This window comes from Felis catus, chromosome C1, assembly GCF_018350175.1.
Source record: "Felis catus isolate Fca126 chromosome C1, F.catus_Fca126_mat1.0, whole genome shotgun sequence".
Taxonomy (NCBI): Eukaryota; Metazoa; Chordata; class Mammalia; order Carnivora; family Felidae; genus Felis; species Felis catus.
In genome coordinates this window covers 87,980,001-87,999,371 of record NC_058375.1, presented here as the reverse complement: position 1 = coordinate 87,999,371, position 19,371 = coordinate 87,980,001, and the positions used below count along the sequence as shown (strand labels likewise).

At 34.2% G+C, this 19,371-nt stretch overlaps 1 protein-coding gene across 9 annotated transcripts in view; it reads left to right on the top strand.

Moving 5' to 3' along the window:
• COL11A1 (collagen type XI alpha 1 chain) overlaps positions 1-19,371 on the top strand; it is a 215,493-nt gene that overhangs the window by 28,901 nt on the left and 167,221 nt on the right. For all 9 annotated transcript variants that reach the window (XM_023258940.2, XM_023258942.2, XM_023258945.2 and 6 more), the window contains 2 exons: positions 5,692-5,905; positions 8,951-9,113. In XM_023258940.2, the coding sequence (XP_023114708.1) occupies positions 5,692-5,905; positions 8,951-9,113 (377 nt within the window). The remainder of the gene's footprint in view (positions 1-5,691; positions 5,906-8,950; positions 9,114-19,371) is intronic.

The window sequence follows — 19,371 nt, the reverse complement described above, 5'->3', positions numbered from 1 at the left end:
AGAGAGTTTGTAAACCTTTACCTGGAAAGTTTTTGTAATGGTATTGAAAAATACCTGGTGAATATTATTTCTTTCCGTGAAAGTATTGATTAACCTGATAACACTAATTATCTGCAATCAAGATAATGTAGGGAAAGGGAGTTGAGTGATGAGCTGACAATTTCTGAGTGTCACATAGTCAAAACAGTAACTTGTTACAAGTCTGCTGTGGCACACATCAGTTATTTTTTTCTTACAACTGTACTGAATTGAGTGTTCCCATCCTTATTTGATGGAAGAGGAAATAGAGTTTCACTCAGGTTCTTGGACTTGTCCACATTACGAGGGGTCTTGATTTAATCCAGGTCTTGTCTGTTGCCAAAGCCAATATTCACTATACTATCAAGTGTTTCTTTTTAGTGCTTTGGAATCCTCTCAGAAATGATTTATTGTTTATTTTTTTAATGTTTATTTATGTTTGAGAGATAGAGAGACAAAGAAAGAGCGCACGAGCATGGGAGGGGCGGAGAGAGGGAGACACAGAACCTGAAGCAGGATTCAGGCTCCAAGCTGTCAGCACAGAGCCCGACATGGGGCTCGAACCCACGAACTGCGAGATCATGACCTGAGCTGAATTCAGGTGCTCAACTGACTGAGCCACCCAGGCACCCCAAAACAATTTATCATTTAAATTCTTCATATAATCCTCTCCACTGTCCCTACCTGAAGGGATTTGAATTATCTCTTTTCACAAAAAACTATTTTCTAACAATAGAAAAATTAGAAATCAAGGGACTAACTACAAAACAAGGTAATATATTTTTCATGGATGGACATTTTAAAGTATTTTTGCAAACACATTTATTTTGATCAATTTATTGATCTTTCCCAAATATTTCTTGTTTTGCAATCCTTTGTGATGGACAAAAGCAACAATCCGCAAATACAAAGAATGTCAATGCACAATTTTTCTGACTTTGGAATTAAAAATTAAAATAGTTATTAAATCCATAAAAGTATGTTAAAAATCAAATTTAAAAGCTGCAAATGTAAAAATAATGTTGCTTTTCTATTTATCTGCACTCCAATGCAGAAATAGGATAGGGATGGGAATTGTCAAGAGAAAAAAACAGGGAAAAATACATTAATGGAAAAGCTTTAGAAATACTCAAAAAGTTAATTTTTAATTTTTTATATTTTGGTTCATCACTTCAGGGTCAGTTTTTGTGCCTTCCAAATTGGTAGTTAGTTTGATTAATCCAATCATTTCTGTTATCCGTGGAAAAGAATATAATGTATGCCTCTGGGCTCTCCTTTCATGAGAGTTAACAATATTCCTTTATACTGAAGGGTTTTTTTTTCCCCCTTCTCACAATATTGTGACTTAGGCACATAATTCTCAAAACAGTTATTTCAGATGGGAAGAGACTCCTCTGATAGAGACCTCATCCGCCCGTCCCACGCAAGTGAATTTAAACTTAATCTTCCATTTGGGTAAAGCTTCCTGTCAAACAATGCGAAACGGCAATTAATAAAAATGATCAGTGACATTTTCATAGTTAAAAACATCCAAACAATGAATATTATTCTTTATCAAATGAGTAAAAAAGATCTTTGAAAAATTATTTGGAATACTCTTTCTTCCATTATGGGAAGACATAATAGCGACTTATTTTCTAATGAAAAAAGTAAGTAGTAGTATTGGAAAGTTCAATATTGGGGTGGGGTTGAAGGGTTATCAGATGGTCACTGCAAAATTCTGTTTAATTAAGGTACATGCCCTCTAAAGTCCTTATTTGAGACCTTTAATTTAACTGTCTGAGAACACTGTACATGTGACCTGAATAGAAGCTATAATTTACAAGTTCTATCTGCCTTCTCTAGAACACCTGCTGTGGGACAGATGCTATACAAGAAACTTTGTGTATATTGATCTTTATCTTCATATCCATCTGGAGAGAAGACTATTTAAGCCCAAGTAATGGATTAGGTGTTAGAAATGTAAAGTGTTTCAATACAATCACAGAACCAGTGAATGATGTGAAGCTGAGAGACAGTCTCTGTCTCTTTTAGATTAAGTGAGCTTTCTCACTATGCAAAAATGGCCTTCCCTCCTCATTTTCAAAATCCTGCTGACCACCAAGCTACATCAAAAGGTATTTTAGTTAAAGGGAGACATATGACACATGGAAATATATTAACCACAATTTCAGAAAATTAAAATCAAATAGTGAAATTTTGTGACTTTTCTATATAAAATTTATTTATGCATGCACTATCTATTGATATTAAAAGCCCATTTTAAGAATCAGTATTGAATTTGATATATTCAGTGTGAACTATGATTATTATATATGTATGATTTTATGTTTACATGCATATCAAAAGTAGTAATAGTATTTTCTTTAACAGCAGTCATTCAACAGAGTGGATGCTTTTACTTTACATTTATACATTTCAAAACACAAATTATTTAAGTTGAAAATTTTCACATTTTATTTTATCATGTGTACTGATCACTGTTATTTGAGATAAAATTCACATAGTAAGTGGTTGCATTCCTGTTGTTGAAGTACTATCATAATGAATTCTCTCTGATACATTTAGTCAGTTATGGACAGTTTTGCTTAGTGTTTTATAGGGAAGAAACTAAGGTGGGGTGCCTAGGTTAGACTGAATATTTTGACATCAAGTCATGATTTTTTAGGTAGCTAAATTCTCTTTTTCAAATGTCATAGCATAAAGATTATAATTATAATCTTATTGCCTAATTTGAAATTGGGAAATACTTTGGGGTGTCTGGGTGGCTCAGTCAGTTGAGCGTCCGACTTCCACTTAGGTCATGATCTTGTGGTTGTCAAGAGCCCACGTTGGGCTCTGTGCTGACAGCTCAGAGCCTGGAGCCTGCTTCCTATTCTGTGTGTCTCTCTCTCTGCCCTTCCCCCACTCATGCTCTGTCTCTCTCTGTCTCAAAAATAAAATAAACATTAATTTTTTAAATTGGGAAATACTTATATAATTGAAAGATTTTACTCATTAGTGGTTAGCACATGACAGTTTCAAAAGTCGTTCTGTACAAATTGGATCATTAATTATAATTTGTTATAACTTATTTAATCTTATATGAATATATTCTTTCCTGGAATTCTTTTTTCCCTAAATGTCTCTATGTAGACATTAATTCATGATGGTTTTGCAAAAATGGAAAAAAATAATTGTTTTCCCCTAGCTCATAATATTTTAGCATCTTTTTTTTTCAATGTAGGAGATATTTGAAAAATTGAGGTACATTTAGGGAAAGAATTCCTGTGATTCTCAACATTCTGAGCTACTTATTTGAAGAAAAAGTTGGCCATGGAGCTTCTTCAATAGCAGGCTGATTACCTACCTAGATTTTTATTTATAGTATAAGCAGGTAAAACATGTTTTATTAATTAATGTTTTATTACTTTTCCATTTTATTTATATGATTATCTTTCTTCTGTTGATTTATATACAAACAAAATTGGATGTCTTTGTGACATCTAAATGAAACAAAACTATATCTATATTTAAATAATTTTTGATGTGATAGCAGAGCTTTTATGACCTACTTGTGATATGGCAAAGTTGTTTGGTAAATTATTTTTAAAAATAAAATTAATAATTTTAAATAAATAACTTTTTAGTTTGGAGATACCTATTTATCTATGTAGATATAGATACGTATGGATAAAGATATAGAAATACATACAGATATAAGTAGATATTATAGAAGCAAATACCTAACATTAATTGACTGCTTTCTCTGTGACATACTCTTATTTAATTTCCACATTTTAAATAATTCCAATTTCGTAAAATGTCTCCTACTACTTTAAGTGTCTACAAACACTGCATATGCAGATGTTTTATATGTTATTTAGCCTGTCCCAACCATTACAGGCTATTTTAATATTTCAGGATTATAAATAGTGTTTTGGTGAATTGATGTAAGATACCTTTACACACAAACATTTCTCCTATTCCAATAAAGATTTAGAATTGCTGGTGTCCTATAATCTTTTGAATTTGAATCCGTGGCAGTCATATTCAGAGTAGTTTTATTATTTTATACTACCGTGTAGAATAGAATTTAGAATGAATGGATTGAATATGGAAGCTCCTGGTGTTGTCCTAGATATCACTGATTATACACGCACATAAACACGAGTTTTGCACACGGAAAACTTTTTAACTGAAATAATCTCATCCTTTGAATTATAATGCCTGTTTTACTTCTATTCCAGGGTAGATAGAGGCTCAAATAAGATATATATGTAAAAGTATTTTTGAAGAGTAAAATGCAAAATTTAACATGCAATGTTTTTATAAAACATATACAAGCAGCCATTGCTTAACTATCTGAGAAATATTTGTGATAGTCATTTAACTGATGTGTTTACTTAATAAATACTTACTAAGCACCTAGGTAGATCTGGCTCCATGCTGGATATTTAGAGTATAGTGATAAGAGGGAAAAGAAAAAAAAAAAAAGATAGTTTGCCCTCTTGAATTTAGAATCAAATTAACCAAGTATCTGATATTTCAGATTTATAATGCTATAAGCTTTTTATTGGTGAAATTGCCTTTTGTGTGATAGGAAAAACTGATGAGAAACTCTTTAGCTTTTAATGATGACAAAAAAATACCTTCATATATCGTGTGCTTGCGATGCCTCTTTAAAGAGAGGGTGTATGACCACAGATTAGAGAAGCCTGAAAATACAAATCTTAGATCAAAGTGGTATTTTTTTATTTTAAAAGTTCTTATTGTGCATTTAATATTGTACTGGCAAAATGATTGATATTGTTTCCTAACTTTGAGTTGAATTCTACATAGTCATTTTGCTTTAAATGAGCAGGTTTAAAATTTGAATATAGCTTGAACAATTATTTCAGAGAAAGCTTATTATTGTCCCTTTCCCATTTGTTTTTTAATCTGTGTTGTTATTACTGTTTGAATTTACATGACTTGTTTTTTAAAATTTATTTATATTCAAGTTAGTTGGCACACAGTATATAGTCTTGGTCTCCAGAGTAGATCCCAGGATTCATCACTTCCATGTAACACCCAGTGCTCTTCCCAACAAGTGCCCTCCTCAATGCCCATCACCCATTTAACCCATCCTCCCCACCTCCCTCTAGCAGCCCTCAGTTTGTTCTTTGTGTTTGAGTCTCTTATGGTTTGCCTCACTCTCTGTTTTTATCTTGTTTCTCCTTCCCTTCCCCTATGTTCATCTGTTGTGTTTCTCAAATTCCACATATGAGTGAAATTATATGATATTTTTCTTTCTGTGTTTGACTTATTTCACTTAGCATAACACATTCTAGCTTGATCCATGTTGTTGCAAATGACAAGATTCATTCTTCTGTATCTCTAAGTAATATCCCATTGTGTATGTGTGTGTGTGTATATATATATATATATATATATATATATATATAGAGAGAGAGAGAGAGAGAGAGAGAGAGAGAGAGTGCACCACTTCTTTATTCATTGACCAGTCTATGGACATTTGGGCTCTTTTAATAATTTGGCTATTGTTGATGGCACTGCTATAAACATTGGGGTGCATGTGCCCCTTCTAATCAGCATGACTCATTAAGGCCACCTAAGAAGTTAAAAAATTAGGGTGATCCAGGAATAATTTGGGAATTTGACATTCCTGAGCCTTTGGCCTTCTCTTCTCAGGAGGAACTTTTCCAGAAGATTTTTCAATATTATTTACAATAAAACCCAAAAAAGGAATTCAGTCTTTCCTTTTATCTATATATAACGAGCATGGTATTCAGCAAGTCGGTGTTGAGGTTGGGAGATCACCTGTTTTCCTGTTTGAAGACCACACTGGAAAACCTGCCCCTGAAGACTATCCCCTCTTCAGAACCGTTAACATCGCTGACGGGAAGTAAGTAACATAATAATTCAATGTTTTCACCATGTTGAAAGCAATTATCTCATTTAACCATTCAACAAATATTCATAAAGTATGAAGCAGTTTTTTCTAGAGATTAGAGATACGGCAATGAACAACAATAAAATACCTAATTGCACATAGTTTCTTTTAGTCTGGGTAGACAATGAGGAAGATAGGAGATGGTGGTGGAGGGTGCAATTTTAAGGATTGAGATCAGGGAAAATCTCACTAAGAAGGTGACTGGTGAGGAATCTGGGGTGCATGCCTTGCTAATAGTATATACTATTACATACTAACTGATAGTATACTAACTAATTATACTAACTAATAGTATATACTATTCCAGGAGGAGGGGAAGCAAATACATAGCCTCTGATTCCATGTGTGGCTGATTTGTCTAAGCAATGTCAAGGATACCCACGTGGCAGGAGCAGAGTGGGATGATGAGGATGAGCCATGGGAGGCCAAATGGTATAACGCTTTGTCGATGGGTCTAACACTTTGGGTTCTATCTTGAGTGACATGGGAAGTCACTGTAGACTTTTTGAGTAGAGGAATGACCTGACTTGACTTGCTTTTTTTTCAAGCATGTTAATATTGACAATCATAAGAAGTTTTCATAATGCTTGATATGGGCTATGTACTGTTTGAAGCACTTTATATGTAGTCAACTCATTTAATTTTCACAACTCTTTGAAGAAAATAATGTTAATAAACCCATCTTACAGAATAGGGGACCGAGGCACAGAAAGTGTAAGTAACTTGCCTGAGATCATATATTTTCAAAGTGGCAGAGGTAGTTAGACTCGATAGTAACCATCATACTCTTCTGAAAATCATCCTGAATTCTGAATTCTGCATTGTGAACATTGCCTTTCACTTAGGGAACAGCTAAATACAAATAAATGTTTGCTAAATTTACTTGGCATTTTATTGCTGAATCTAGGCTTCTAAAATTAGCCTGATCTGAAATATGACATTTAGTCATAAATGTAGGAAGGAAATGGCCATGCAGATGAAAAAAAAAATCCACGCTCAATGTATCTTTGTCAGGACCATGGAGAAAACTTCATCTTAGTGGCAGGAAAAACTAGGCTTTTATGAGCAATTTAAATACTATCCTTAATAATAAATATGAAAAGTGATGCTATGACAATAAATCAGGGTAAGGAATTTAAGGGGATGCTGTTTTCAATAAAGCATCTCTTTGATATTGTTGCACTGAGCAAAGGCATGTTGAAAGTGAAGGAGTGAGCCATGTGGGGACAGGGAGGAAGAGCACTTCTGGCTGAGTGAACATGTGCAAAGGACCGCAAAGAGGCAGCAATGTGGCTGGAGTGTAGGGAGTGAGAAAGCAAAAGTTGGGCGTGAGGTCGGCGGGCCAGAGGACACTCCTGTGAGGCAGAGTAAGGACTTCAGCTTTACTGGGAATAATACCTTGTTTTTAGCAAGGAGACTTTATCTGACTTGTGTTTTAAAATGGTCACTACACAGTTGCATGAGAGCGGAAGCAGAGACCATTAAGGAGTCTAGATGAGAGAGCTTCCAGATTGGGTAGTTGAGACACACTGGATTCTGTATATACACTGAGTAAAAGATTTTCTGATGATGTGAATGTACTGTGTACAAAAAAGAGAATAATTAAGAATGGTTTCATATTTTGATAATTATATATGATACCATGATTATGACATATCACTATTATCAGAGCTGAAATTAATCAACAATAAGGTCAAGTTTAGAGTCCTAATCAACTTTTAACAATTGAATTCATTTTTATTTTCTGTTAATGAAAAGCACATACTTACAATAGTGGAGATGGTTTAAGTTAAGACACAGGCTTCTTGGCAGAAATATGTGTAAATTTTACTCTCACAGTATTAAGTGGCTCCAAAATAAATCTTTGCTTGATTCAAACTAAGCAGACGCCTATGCTAGTTGAATGTGCTATGGAAAGACCAAAGATTAAGTGTATATGGAAATATACTTGGTCCTCATCAGTAGCCATGCCAAGTCACATGAAACAGACATTTTAGGAAGGCTCCTGCAACTTTTTAGGTACTTTATTTTATGGATGTAGTCCTAGACACTTCTGCAATATTAATCTAGCGTTTTTCATTTGGAAAAAAATATATAAACCAGAGTGGTTTGCAAAATCCAAATGACGTTCACTCAGTGGTTTATGTTAGCACCAGATAGTGTTAATAAAACCCACCATTTTATAGTAAGATTAGGGTATATATGTTTCCACAGAGCTGGCCATGTCTACCCCCTAAGCCTGTCATCACTGACCTGAATTAGCTGGAGCAGTAGCTTCAGAGTGAATTGAGACTCTCATTCCACACATGCGTTGACTATGCTTTCTTTCAGTGTTCCCACTTCCTGCCAACCCTGGAAAGAAGGAGAGATATTGTGTCTCAGTTTTGGATCCTGCCCACAGTAGTGATCTATAACTGTCTTGAAATTAAAGTGGAAAAAGAAAACGAAAGCACTTGAAATAAATGTGAATAAAGACAGAGAAGCACATTGTGTTTTACAATTAGAACGTTCAGTTGTTCCAGATGGAGCAGTCATTCAATAAGTAGACATACCCTTTTACAGTTCATCTCAGGGGATCTCTAGAGCAAAAACAGAACAAAAAAATTAAGTGGAATTCCTTTTGGAAGAAAACATTTACGTACATAGAAACTATTACTTACCTCATGTCCCACCCCTGATCTCTATCACATATACTCATCAGGACATGGTGAGATTAAGCTTTTGTTGCAACAACACAAAGTGTAGCAAAGGATGGGCACTTCCTTATCAGCATAGACAGCCACCCCTGGTGTGCATTTTATACCACTTGTACCCTTTTTAGTATCTAGCACTATTCTGGGTAAACAGTAAGTCGTCACCTGTTAACTGATTAATAAATGAGCCTACTTTTTGTACATTTTCAGCTCACTTTCACAATTTAAAATACATTGTATTTTAAAATGAGTAATGGTGTGCCAACAATATCTTTGAAGCTTACAAAGGAATTGGCTTTTTTAGGTGGCATCGGGTTGCAATTAGCGTGGAGAAGAAGACTGTGACAATGATTGTTGATTGTAAGAAGAAAACCACAAAACCACTTGATAGAAGTGAGAGAGCAATCGTTGACACCAATGGAATCACGGTTTTTGGAACCAGGATTTTGGATGAAGAAGTTTTTGAGGTAAAAATAAATCAAACGTTATTTGAAGCTGAATATTATTAAATCAGATGAATTGAGCTAATAACTGTAACAATCAATATATGCTATAAAGCAGAGTTGAAAACGAAAGGATGACCTACTTTCTTCCCCTGTGGGTATAGTGGTGATGTTTTCTATTGTTCCGTAAGAGAATGAGTACACAATGATGGCTGTAACGACTGGGAAACATTACAGAGATTGGTTGATTTGAACACAGGCATGCTTTTCTCTTGGGAAGGGCAAATGGCTTTACTTTTGGTACTTTGTATTATTTTCCTTGGAGAAAAGAACATTTTCTTTGCTTCCTTCTCTGGGAGATTAATTTAAGGAAATGTACAAGTCAGATATTTTGCTTTTCTCTGTTCTTCTAATGTTTCTAAGGTATAAAATAGAGATCATATTGCAAAAGCTGAACTTAGGTCTTTAAAACCACTTTTTAAATAATGTCAAGGTCATAGTAAAAAGTTTTCTTCCAATTATATTACACCAATTATGGTAATTACATTCTTTCTTTTAATTCTTCAATCATTGGATCTGCTAATGCATGCTTTAATTTTCATTGAGTCAATTATTAACATAACAAACAGACTGAGTCCTGATCCCACAAAAGGATGCACTCCTGAGACATCATTCAGTACTCTGATCATTGTTTTTATCCAGTTTCTGAGTAATTTATTTTTCAAAGTGTAATAAAGTAAACTTCTGTGATGTATAACAGATTAATAGACAAGGTTTACACAGAAGATTTTCTGTATTTGGATATACACACAATGTGTATGTTCATAGAAAGAACAACATACATTCCGAGCGTCAGTAGAATGTTGCATTCCTGTACTTCTATACATAACCTATGGCATAATTTTAAATATAATTAACATTTGTGACACTTTCAGGTTAATTGAGATTCTGTTTGTTTCTGATTTTTCTGTACTTGTAGGTACCTAAGCCTTTGACTCCAAACAAAATGTTTTAACACATTATATCATACTAAATTAAATGATAAACTTATTGAGGCAATATATAATAATATAGTCTCAGATCTTCCAATATCATCTATTGATTGCATACAAATGATAATGAATATTTATTTATTAGATGAATATTATAAACAAATTAACTTAATTTCTAGTCTCACAAAGTTCTATTTTGAAATTAAACTACCTATGAACATCAGTTTCACAGGCTAAATTTATTTTTGTAATACAACCTTATTTTCCAGGAACATAAATGAGTAATACGGACAAAGTATATCAGTGGATGGTTTCATTTCATATATTAGTTTAGTCTATTGTTATACATAGTTACAGAGTCTATGAAACTTAACGCAATGGAAATTAAGAGTAAATTTTGTTCATCATAAGTGATAAGAATATACACAGAAATACAAAAGAGGGGTGCCTGGGTAGCTCAGTTGGTTAAGCGTTTGACTCTTGATTTCGGCTCAGGTCATGATCTCACATTTTGTGAATTCGAGCTCCACATTGGGCTCTGCGCTGACAGTGCAGAGCCTACTTGGGATTCTCTCTCTCTCCCTCTTCTCTGCCTCTCCCCTGCTCTCTCTCTCTCTCTCTCTCTCTCAAATAAAATAGTAAATAAATTTTAAAAAATTAAAAAAAAGAAATATAGAAGAGAAAAAATATAAATATGTTATATAAATAAGAATATAAATAAAACATGTATGTTAATACATATCAATTATTAATATTCTCAAAATTTACTTCCCTGAAAGATATTTGTTATATGTACATGTTGATTGCGTCTCTTTTTCATACAGCTCTTCCCCTCTTACTCCTGAATCCCCACATACAGACTATACACCCCTTTCTTTGCCATACACTACATTCATACTCACCAGGGTCCAGTTTAGTTTTTGAATTAAGGTTTTAGGCTCTCATAATATGTTCTTTTTTTCAAAATAAATAATTGAACCTGATGTTGCATCTTTTAAAATATGTAATAATAGCCTCTGTGTTTCATAAGCTGATTACAGTATCAACTCCTAAAATACATGAAAATGATTTCCGTGAAGTATTTCCATATGTTTTCACTACTTCTAACCAAACTACCTCTGGTCAAGAGGGCCTCTAGTAAATTACCAAAGACAGATGTACTAGAAGCAAAGATTATTATATATTCTTTGATTAATTCTTAATTTTCTAATCCATAATCCACAATCTAAATCCTGGAGTAACTCCAGCTGTTTATTTGGAGAAACTGCTAAACTACTAAGAAGAATAATTTTTAAAACACTCATTATTGAATTCTTTAGGCGTGTGATAGTGAGTAGTGAAAATAAGTTTATTATGCAGCTTTGCATCTTGGAGTTTTGTGAAACACTGTGGAGCTTTAAAAATAATATTTATTTAAAATATCCAATATAAGAAGATGTGGTATATATACATACAATGGAGTATTACTTGCAATCAAAAGAATGAAATCTTGCCATTTGCAACTCTGTGGATGGAACTAGAGGGTATTATGCTAAGCAAAATTAGTCAGAGAAAGACAAATATCATATGACTTCACTCATATGTGGAATTTAAGATACAAAACAGATGAACATAAGGGAAGGGAAGCAAAAATAATATAAAAACAGGGAGGAAGACAAAACATAAGAGACTCTTAAATATGGAGAACAGAGGGTTACTTGAGGGGTTGTGGGAGGGGGGTGGGGCTAAATGGGTAAGGAGCATTAAGGAATCTACTCCTGAAATCATTGTTGCACTATATGCTAACTAACTTGGATATAAAATATAAAAAAAAATAAATTATAGAAAGTAAAATAAATTGAAATAAAATATCTAGTATAAAAATATAAAAATAACTTTTATTTCATATGAAGTACAATTAGTTTTGAAAAAGTAAATAAATGCAGATACTTCACTATAAGGTTTATCATTATCACTATATCCAAAGTCATTATACATAAAATTCAACTTTTGTTTCCTAAATTGTGTTATTGTGTGGGTATATAAATTTCAAAAGCAATTTAGTCTTCCCCACTTGAAAAAAGAATATGAAGACAAGAAGTAATTCAAACACAGATTTTTAAATCAGAATAAAACTTTCTGACTCCTTTTATGAAATTAGTTCGTCTTATCTGAATATGATGTTAATATATCATTCTCTAAAAATTTACTCAAATACTTTTATTTTCATTTTGTTTTACATTATGGTATCTGTCTAGACTTTTGAATCTCTACCACTGAATGTGTAGAAGTTAAACTAAAACAATAAGAGATGGGAATGGTACCACGTATGCATATTCTAGTGTTTGATAAACAGTTGTATTGGTGAGATGATATAAAAACATCCGTGAGTTATTATTCTGAAAACTGGAAATGTCATTTCTTTGGAAACAGTATCATTCCAATTTAGATGCAAAGTTGTTTATTATATAAATTCATCTCTAGCATCCCTACATTACCCTACATTTATGGAATTGTACTGGTATGGAAAAAAATGCTAAACATGGCCTTACTTGAACTGCAATCCGAAGATACTTAAGAATTCAACATTAAACAGATAAAAGCAAACCCGATTTTTTTAAAGTATGACGAATTAGTTTATATGGAAATGCCAAAATGAATATATAGAGTCATCATTCAGATTATATAATTTCAGCGTAGTGGAGTGAATATAAAAATTGACTATGGAATCAGAAAAATCTGATTTTGAATCTCACAATAGCTTAATTATATTTCTCTATGTAATTACTTTATGTAAATTTTAATTTCTTATTCTTCAAATGGGAATAGTAATGTAATCTGTCTATAAGTATATATTTTAAAAAATGAGCTCATGTATGTAAAGTACTTAAAATACTAGTATTAATTATACATGTATATGGTTGTATATTATGTACATATGGGTAACTTAATTATGTATTACTATGTAGTTTTCTTAATAATAATGTATTAATTACTTATATTTAAAATCATCTTACAACTATGACATGTCAAACATTCTTTTAAGTTTATTTATTTCTTTTGAGAGAAAGCAAGCTTGAGTGGGGAAGGGGTATAGGGAGAGAGGAGGAGAGAGAGAATCTCAAGCAGGCTCTGCACCATCAAGAGTTCGATGTGGGGCTCAAACCCACGAACTGTGAGATGATGACCTGAGCCAGAATCAAGAGTTCAACACTTAACTGACTGAGCCATTCAGCACCCCAACATGTCAAATATTCTTATACATTTTTGATAGGGGTGAGCAACAGTGACCCATATATCAGTCAAAGGTTTTAAGTGGTCTTTTTGTCTTGTAAATGAAGTACTTGAATAGGTCCTGGGTTACTGCTTGTTTATTACAAGCTGTCCTGTGGGGATTAGATAAATTTTCCCTCCTGAAACAGGTAGCATCTAGGTATAGACCTTAGCAAGCAAAACGTGGTCTGGGTAGATGAATACTTTCAAACAGACATAAAATATCCAGCCAACCCTAATCCACAGCCTTTTGGGGTTTTGTTTGGTTTTGTTTTGTTTGTTTTGTTTTTTCCTAGCTTGATAATACACTTCAAAGATGTGTGGAAAGCTGAATTAGAAAAATAACTACATTGCCTGTATTCACTATCAATAAAATTACTTTTGTAGTCTTTTTTATTTTTAATTTTTTTAAATGTTTATTTTTGAGAGAGAGAGACAGAGTGCAAGGGGGGACGGAAGGGCCAGAGGCAGAGGGAGACGCAGAATCCAAAGCAGGCTCCAGGCGCTGAGCTGTCAGCACAGAGCGCAACACGTGGCTCTAAGTGATGAACTGTGAGACCATGACCTGAGCCAAAGTTGGACGCTTAACTGACTGAGCCACCCAGGCGCCCCTACTTTTGTAGTCTTTTAAACAGGAATTTTCTTCACTAAATATCAAATTATAGCCATTATAACTCAAGTTTTCAAAGCATTGCTATTTCAATCTTTTTTCTTTTTTAATGATCAAAGCAGGTTATTACAAGTCTTTTTTATTTTTAATAGTCTTCTATCTTTGGGCAGATTATTTCTTTTGAAGCAATGAGAAGAATATAATTTAAGTGGAAAAACTTGTTGATGAAATTTTTCATTTTTTCAAACTTCTCAGAAAAGATTTTAGCATTCAGTTTTCTTGGGAGAAATCAATGAATAATAATTTATATAAGCTACACAATTTCAGTGGTTTTATGAGGCCAGAAAACCTACCTTAAAGTAATAATAGCCATCTCAAATATTCCAGTAAGAATTTGATTACTGCTTTATGATGCCTGTGTATCTTTTTACTACATATATTTTCCAATATATATGCTTTTTAAAAACTTATGTCGGGGGGTGTCTGGGTGGCTCAGTCAGTTAAGTGTACTACTCTTGATTTCTGAGTTCAAGCCCAGCATCAGGCTTTGTGCTGACAGCGTGGGGCCTGCTTGGGATTCTCTGAATCCTTCTCTCTCTCTGACTCTCTCAAAAATAAATAAACAAACATTAAAAAAAGCCCAAAATTAAATTGTTTCATTAAAAAAATTACGTTGGTAGACATGGTTTTCCTATAGAGTGACATAACAGGATGAGGTAGCTTTCCTATTTGTCTACCTTTCCCAGTATATATACATTTAGCTCATTGCATCGGAGATTTTTAAACTCTATTTATTGAGATATAACTGAAGTAGAATCAACCACAAATATTAAAAGTGTACATTTGATCATGGTCTACATTTACACCTCCCATGAAACCATCATAATCAAGAAAATAAACATGGCCATCACACCCAAAAGTTTCCTCCTGCACTTTTATAATCCATCTCTTCTCCCCTAACCCCAGGCAATCACTAATTTGCTTTTTTATCACTATAGCTTATTTATTTTTCTAACATTTTCATAAACAGAATGATACTGAGTATACCGTCTTTAGCTTGGCTTTTATCACTCAGCATAATGTCTTGGAGGCTTATCCATTTATCATATATTTCATTTTTTTTGTGCCTTTTTAAAAATTGCTGAGCAGTATTACAGTGTATGAATAAACCACAGTTTGTTTATGCATTCATCCTGTTGGTGGGCATTTGGATCATTTTCCGATTTTGGCTTCTACATATAAAGCTGCCATGAACATTCATGTACAGATTTTGTGTGGGCATTTTTTTTTGTTTGTCTTTAAAAAAAAATTTTTTTTAATGTTTATTTATTTCTGAGACAGAGAGAGAGAGAGAGACAGAGTATGAGTGGGGGAGGGGCAGAGAGAAAGGGAGACACAGAATCCGAAGCAGGCTTCAGGCTCTGAGCTGTCAGCACAGAGCCCGACTCGAGCCTCGAACTCACAGACCACAAGATCAGGACCTGAGCTGAAGTTGGTCGCTCAACCGACTGAGCCACCCAGGCGCCCCTGTTTGCTTAACTTGAATACCTAGAAATGGAATTCTGGGTTATTTGGTAGGTGCATATTTACTTTTCAAAAACCAAAGAAAGTGTTGAACTGCATTTCAAAGTGTCATTAATCATTTTACATTCCCTCCCACAGTGAATGAAAGTTCCAGTTGTTCTGTATCCTTGCCAACCTTTGATATGGTTATTCTTTTAGATTTTAGCCATTCCCAGTGGTTGTGTAGTAGTATTCATTGTGGTATTAATTTATATTTCCCCTATAACTGATAATGTCAAGCATTTTTTAGGTTTTCATTGGCAATTTCTGCATCTTTGTGAAGTGTCTTTTGCCCAGTAAAAAGTGCTGCTATATTTTGATTATGGACTGTTATTTATTTTTTTATAAACCCTTAATAGTTTGTTTGATAGAGATTTGCAAATACTTTTCTAGCATATGTCTTACCTTTTTATTTCATTAATAGTGCGTTTTAATTTAAAGAGTGAATGCTTTTCATTTTTATAAAGTTTAATTTGTCAATTTTGTGGTTATGTTTTACATGTTTTGTGTTCTAAGAGATCTTTAAAATTTTTTTTAATGTTTATTTTTGAGAGAGAGAGAGAGAGAGAGAGAGAGAGTGTGTGTGTGTGTGTGTGTGTGTGAGAGAGAGAGAGAGAGAGAGAGAGAGAGAGAGAGAACGAGCAGGGGAGGGGCAGAGAAAGAGGGAGACCCAGAATCTGAAGCAGGCTCCAGGCTCTGAATTATCAGCACAGAGCCCAACGCGGGGGCTCAAACTCACAGACCACAAGATCATGACCTGAGCTGAAGTCTGCTGCTTAACCGACTGAGCCACCCAGGTGCCCTATTCTAAGAGATCTTTATCTACAGCAAGATAATGAGAATTTTCTCCTGCTATCAAACATACCCTAACATTTTTTTTTTTAAATGCGTGTGGTAGTATGTCATTGTTTTAGTCTACATTTCCCTGATGACATGTTGAACATCTTTTCATATGCTTACATGTAATCTGTGTGTCTTGTTTGGTAAGTTGTCTGTTAAGGTCTTCTTCCCATTATTTATTTATTTATTTATTTATTTATTTATTTATTTATTTTAGTTTTGTTTTGTTTTTTACAAATATAAAGGAAATTTATTTCTTTACAGAAAATGAGATTATTCTATATGCATTGTTCTGCAACTTGCTTTTATCACTTAATAAAATATCATGGATAGTAGTGTAACCTTTTTTTTTAATGTTTTATTTTTTATTTTTTTAAATTTACATCCAAATTAGTTAGCATATAGTGCAACAATGATTTCAGGAGTAGATTCCTTAGTGCTCCTTACACATTTAGCCCATTCCCCCCCCCCCCCACAGCCCCTCCAGTAACCCTCAGTTTGTTCTCCATATTTATGAGTTTCTTCTGTTTTGTCCCTCTCCCTGTTTTTATATCATTTTTGTTTCCCTTCCCTTATGTTCATCTGTTTTGTCTCTTATAGTCCTCATATGAGTGAAGTCATATGATTTTTGTCTTTTTGTGACTGACTAATTTCACTTAGCATAATACCCTCCAGTTCCATCCACGTAGTTGCAAATGGCAAGATTTCATTCTTTTTGATTGCCAAGTAATACTCCATTGTATATATATACCACACCTTCTTTATCCATTCATCCATCGATGGACATTTGGGCTCTTTCCATACTTTGGCTATTGTTGATATGCTGCTATAAACATGAGGGTGCATGTGTCCCTTTGAAACAGCACACCTGTATCCCTTGGATAAATGCCTAGTAGTACCATTGCTGGGTTGTAGGGTAGTTCTATTTTTAGTTTTTTGAGGAACCTCCGTACTGTTTTCCAGAGTGGCTGCACCAGCTTGCATTCCCACCAACAATGCAAAAGAGATCCTCTTTCTCTGTATCCTTGCCAACATCTGTTGTTGCCTGAGTTGTTCATGTTAGCCATTCTGATAGGTGTAAGGTGGTATCTCATTGTGGTTTTGATTTGTATTTGCCTGATGATGAGTGATGTTGAGCATTATTTCATGTGTCAGATGGCAATCTTCTTTGGAGAAGTGTCTATTCATGTCTTTTGCCCATTTCTTCCCTGGATTATTTGTTTTTTGGATATTGAGTTTGATAGGTTCTTTATAGATTTTGGATACTAACCCTTTATCTGATATGTCATTTGTAAATATCTTCTCCCATTTTGTTGGTGGCCTTTTAGTTTTGCTGATTGTTTCCTTTGCTGTGTAGAAGCTTTTTATTTTGTTGAGGTCCCAGTAGTTCATTTTTGCTTTTGTTTCCCTTGTCTACGGAGACTTGTTGAGTAAGAAGTTGCTACGGCCAAGGTCAAAGAAGTTTTTGCCTGCTTTCTCCTTGAGGATTTTGATGGCTTCCTGTATTACATTGAGGTCTTTCATCCATTTTGAGTTTATTTTTGTGTACAATGTAAGAAAGTGGTCCAGGTTCATTCTTCTGCATGTCGCTGTCCAGTTTTCCCAGCACCACTTGCTGAAGAGACTGTCTTTATTCCATTGGATATTCTTTCCTGCTTTGTCCAAGATTAGTTGGCCATATGTTTGTGGGTCCATTTCTGCGTTCTCTACTCTGTTCCATTGATCTGAGTGTTCTTGTGCCAGTACCATACTGTTTTGATTACAGCTTTCTAGTACAGCTTGAAGTCTGGGATTGTGATGCCTCCTGCTTTGGTTTTCTTTTTCAAGATTGCTTTGGCTATTCGGATATTTTCTGGTTCCATACAAATTTTAGGATTATTTGTTCTAGCTCAGTGAAGAATGCTGGTGTTATTTTGATAGGGATTGCATTGAATATGTAGATTGCTTTGGGTAGTATCAACATTTTAACAATATTTGTTATTCCTCTCCAGGAGCATGGAATCTTTTTCCATTTTTTTGTGTCTTCAATTTCTTTCATAAGCTGTCTATAGTTTCCAACATATAGATTTTCCACCTCTTTGGTTAGATTTATTCCTAGGTATTTTATGGTTATTTTGTGCAACTGTAAATGTGATCGATTCCTTGGTTTCTCTTTCTGTTGCTTCATTGTTGGTGTATAGGAATGCAACTGATTTCTGTACATTGATTTTATATCCTGCAACATTGCTGAATTCATGAATCAATTCTAGCCATTTTTTGTGGAATCTTTTGGGTTTTCCATATAGAGTATCATGTCATCTGCGAAGAGTGAAAGTTTGACCTCCTCCTGGCTGATTTGGATGCCTTTTATTTCTTTGTGTTGTCTGATTGCAAAGGCTAAGACTTCCAATACTATGTTGAATAACAGCAGCCAGAGTGGACATCCCTGACTTGTTCCTGACCTTAGGAGGAAAGCTGTCAGGTTTTCCCCATTGAGGATGATATTAGTGTTGGGTCGTTCATATATGACTTTCATGATCTCAATAGTATGTTCCTTCTATCCCTCCTTTCTTGAGGGTTTTTATCAAGAAAGGATGCTGTATTTTGTCAAATGCTTTCTCTGCATCTATTGAGAGGATCCTATGGTTCTTGTCCTTTCTTTTATTGATGTGATGAATCACGCTAATTGTTTTGTGGATATTGAACCAGCCCTGCATCCCAGGTATAAATCCCACTTGGTCGTGTGAATAAGATTTTTTAATATATTGTTGGATCCAGTTGGCTAATATCTTGTTGAGGATTTTTGCTTCCATGTGCATCAGGGAAATTGGTCTATAGTTCTCCTTTTTAGTAGGGTCTCTGTCTGGTTTTGGAATCAAGGTAATGCTGGCTTCATAGAAAGAGTTTGGAAGTTTTCCTTCCATTTCTATTTTTTGGAACACCTTCAAGAGAATAGGTGTTAACTCTTCCTTAAATGTTTTTTGGAATTCCCCTGGAAAGCCATCTCGCCCTGGACTCTTGTTTTTTGGGAGTTTTTTGATTACTA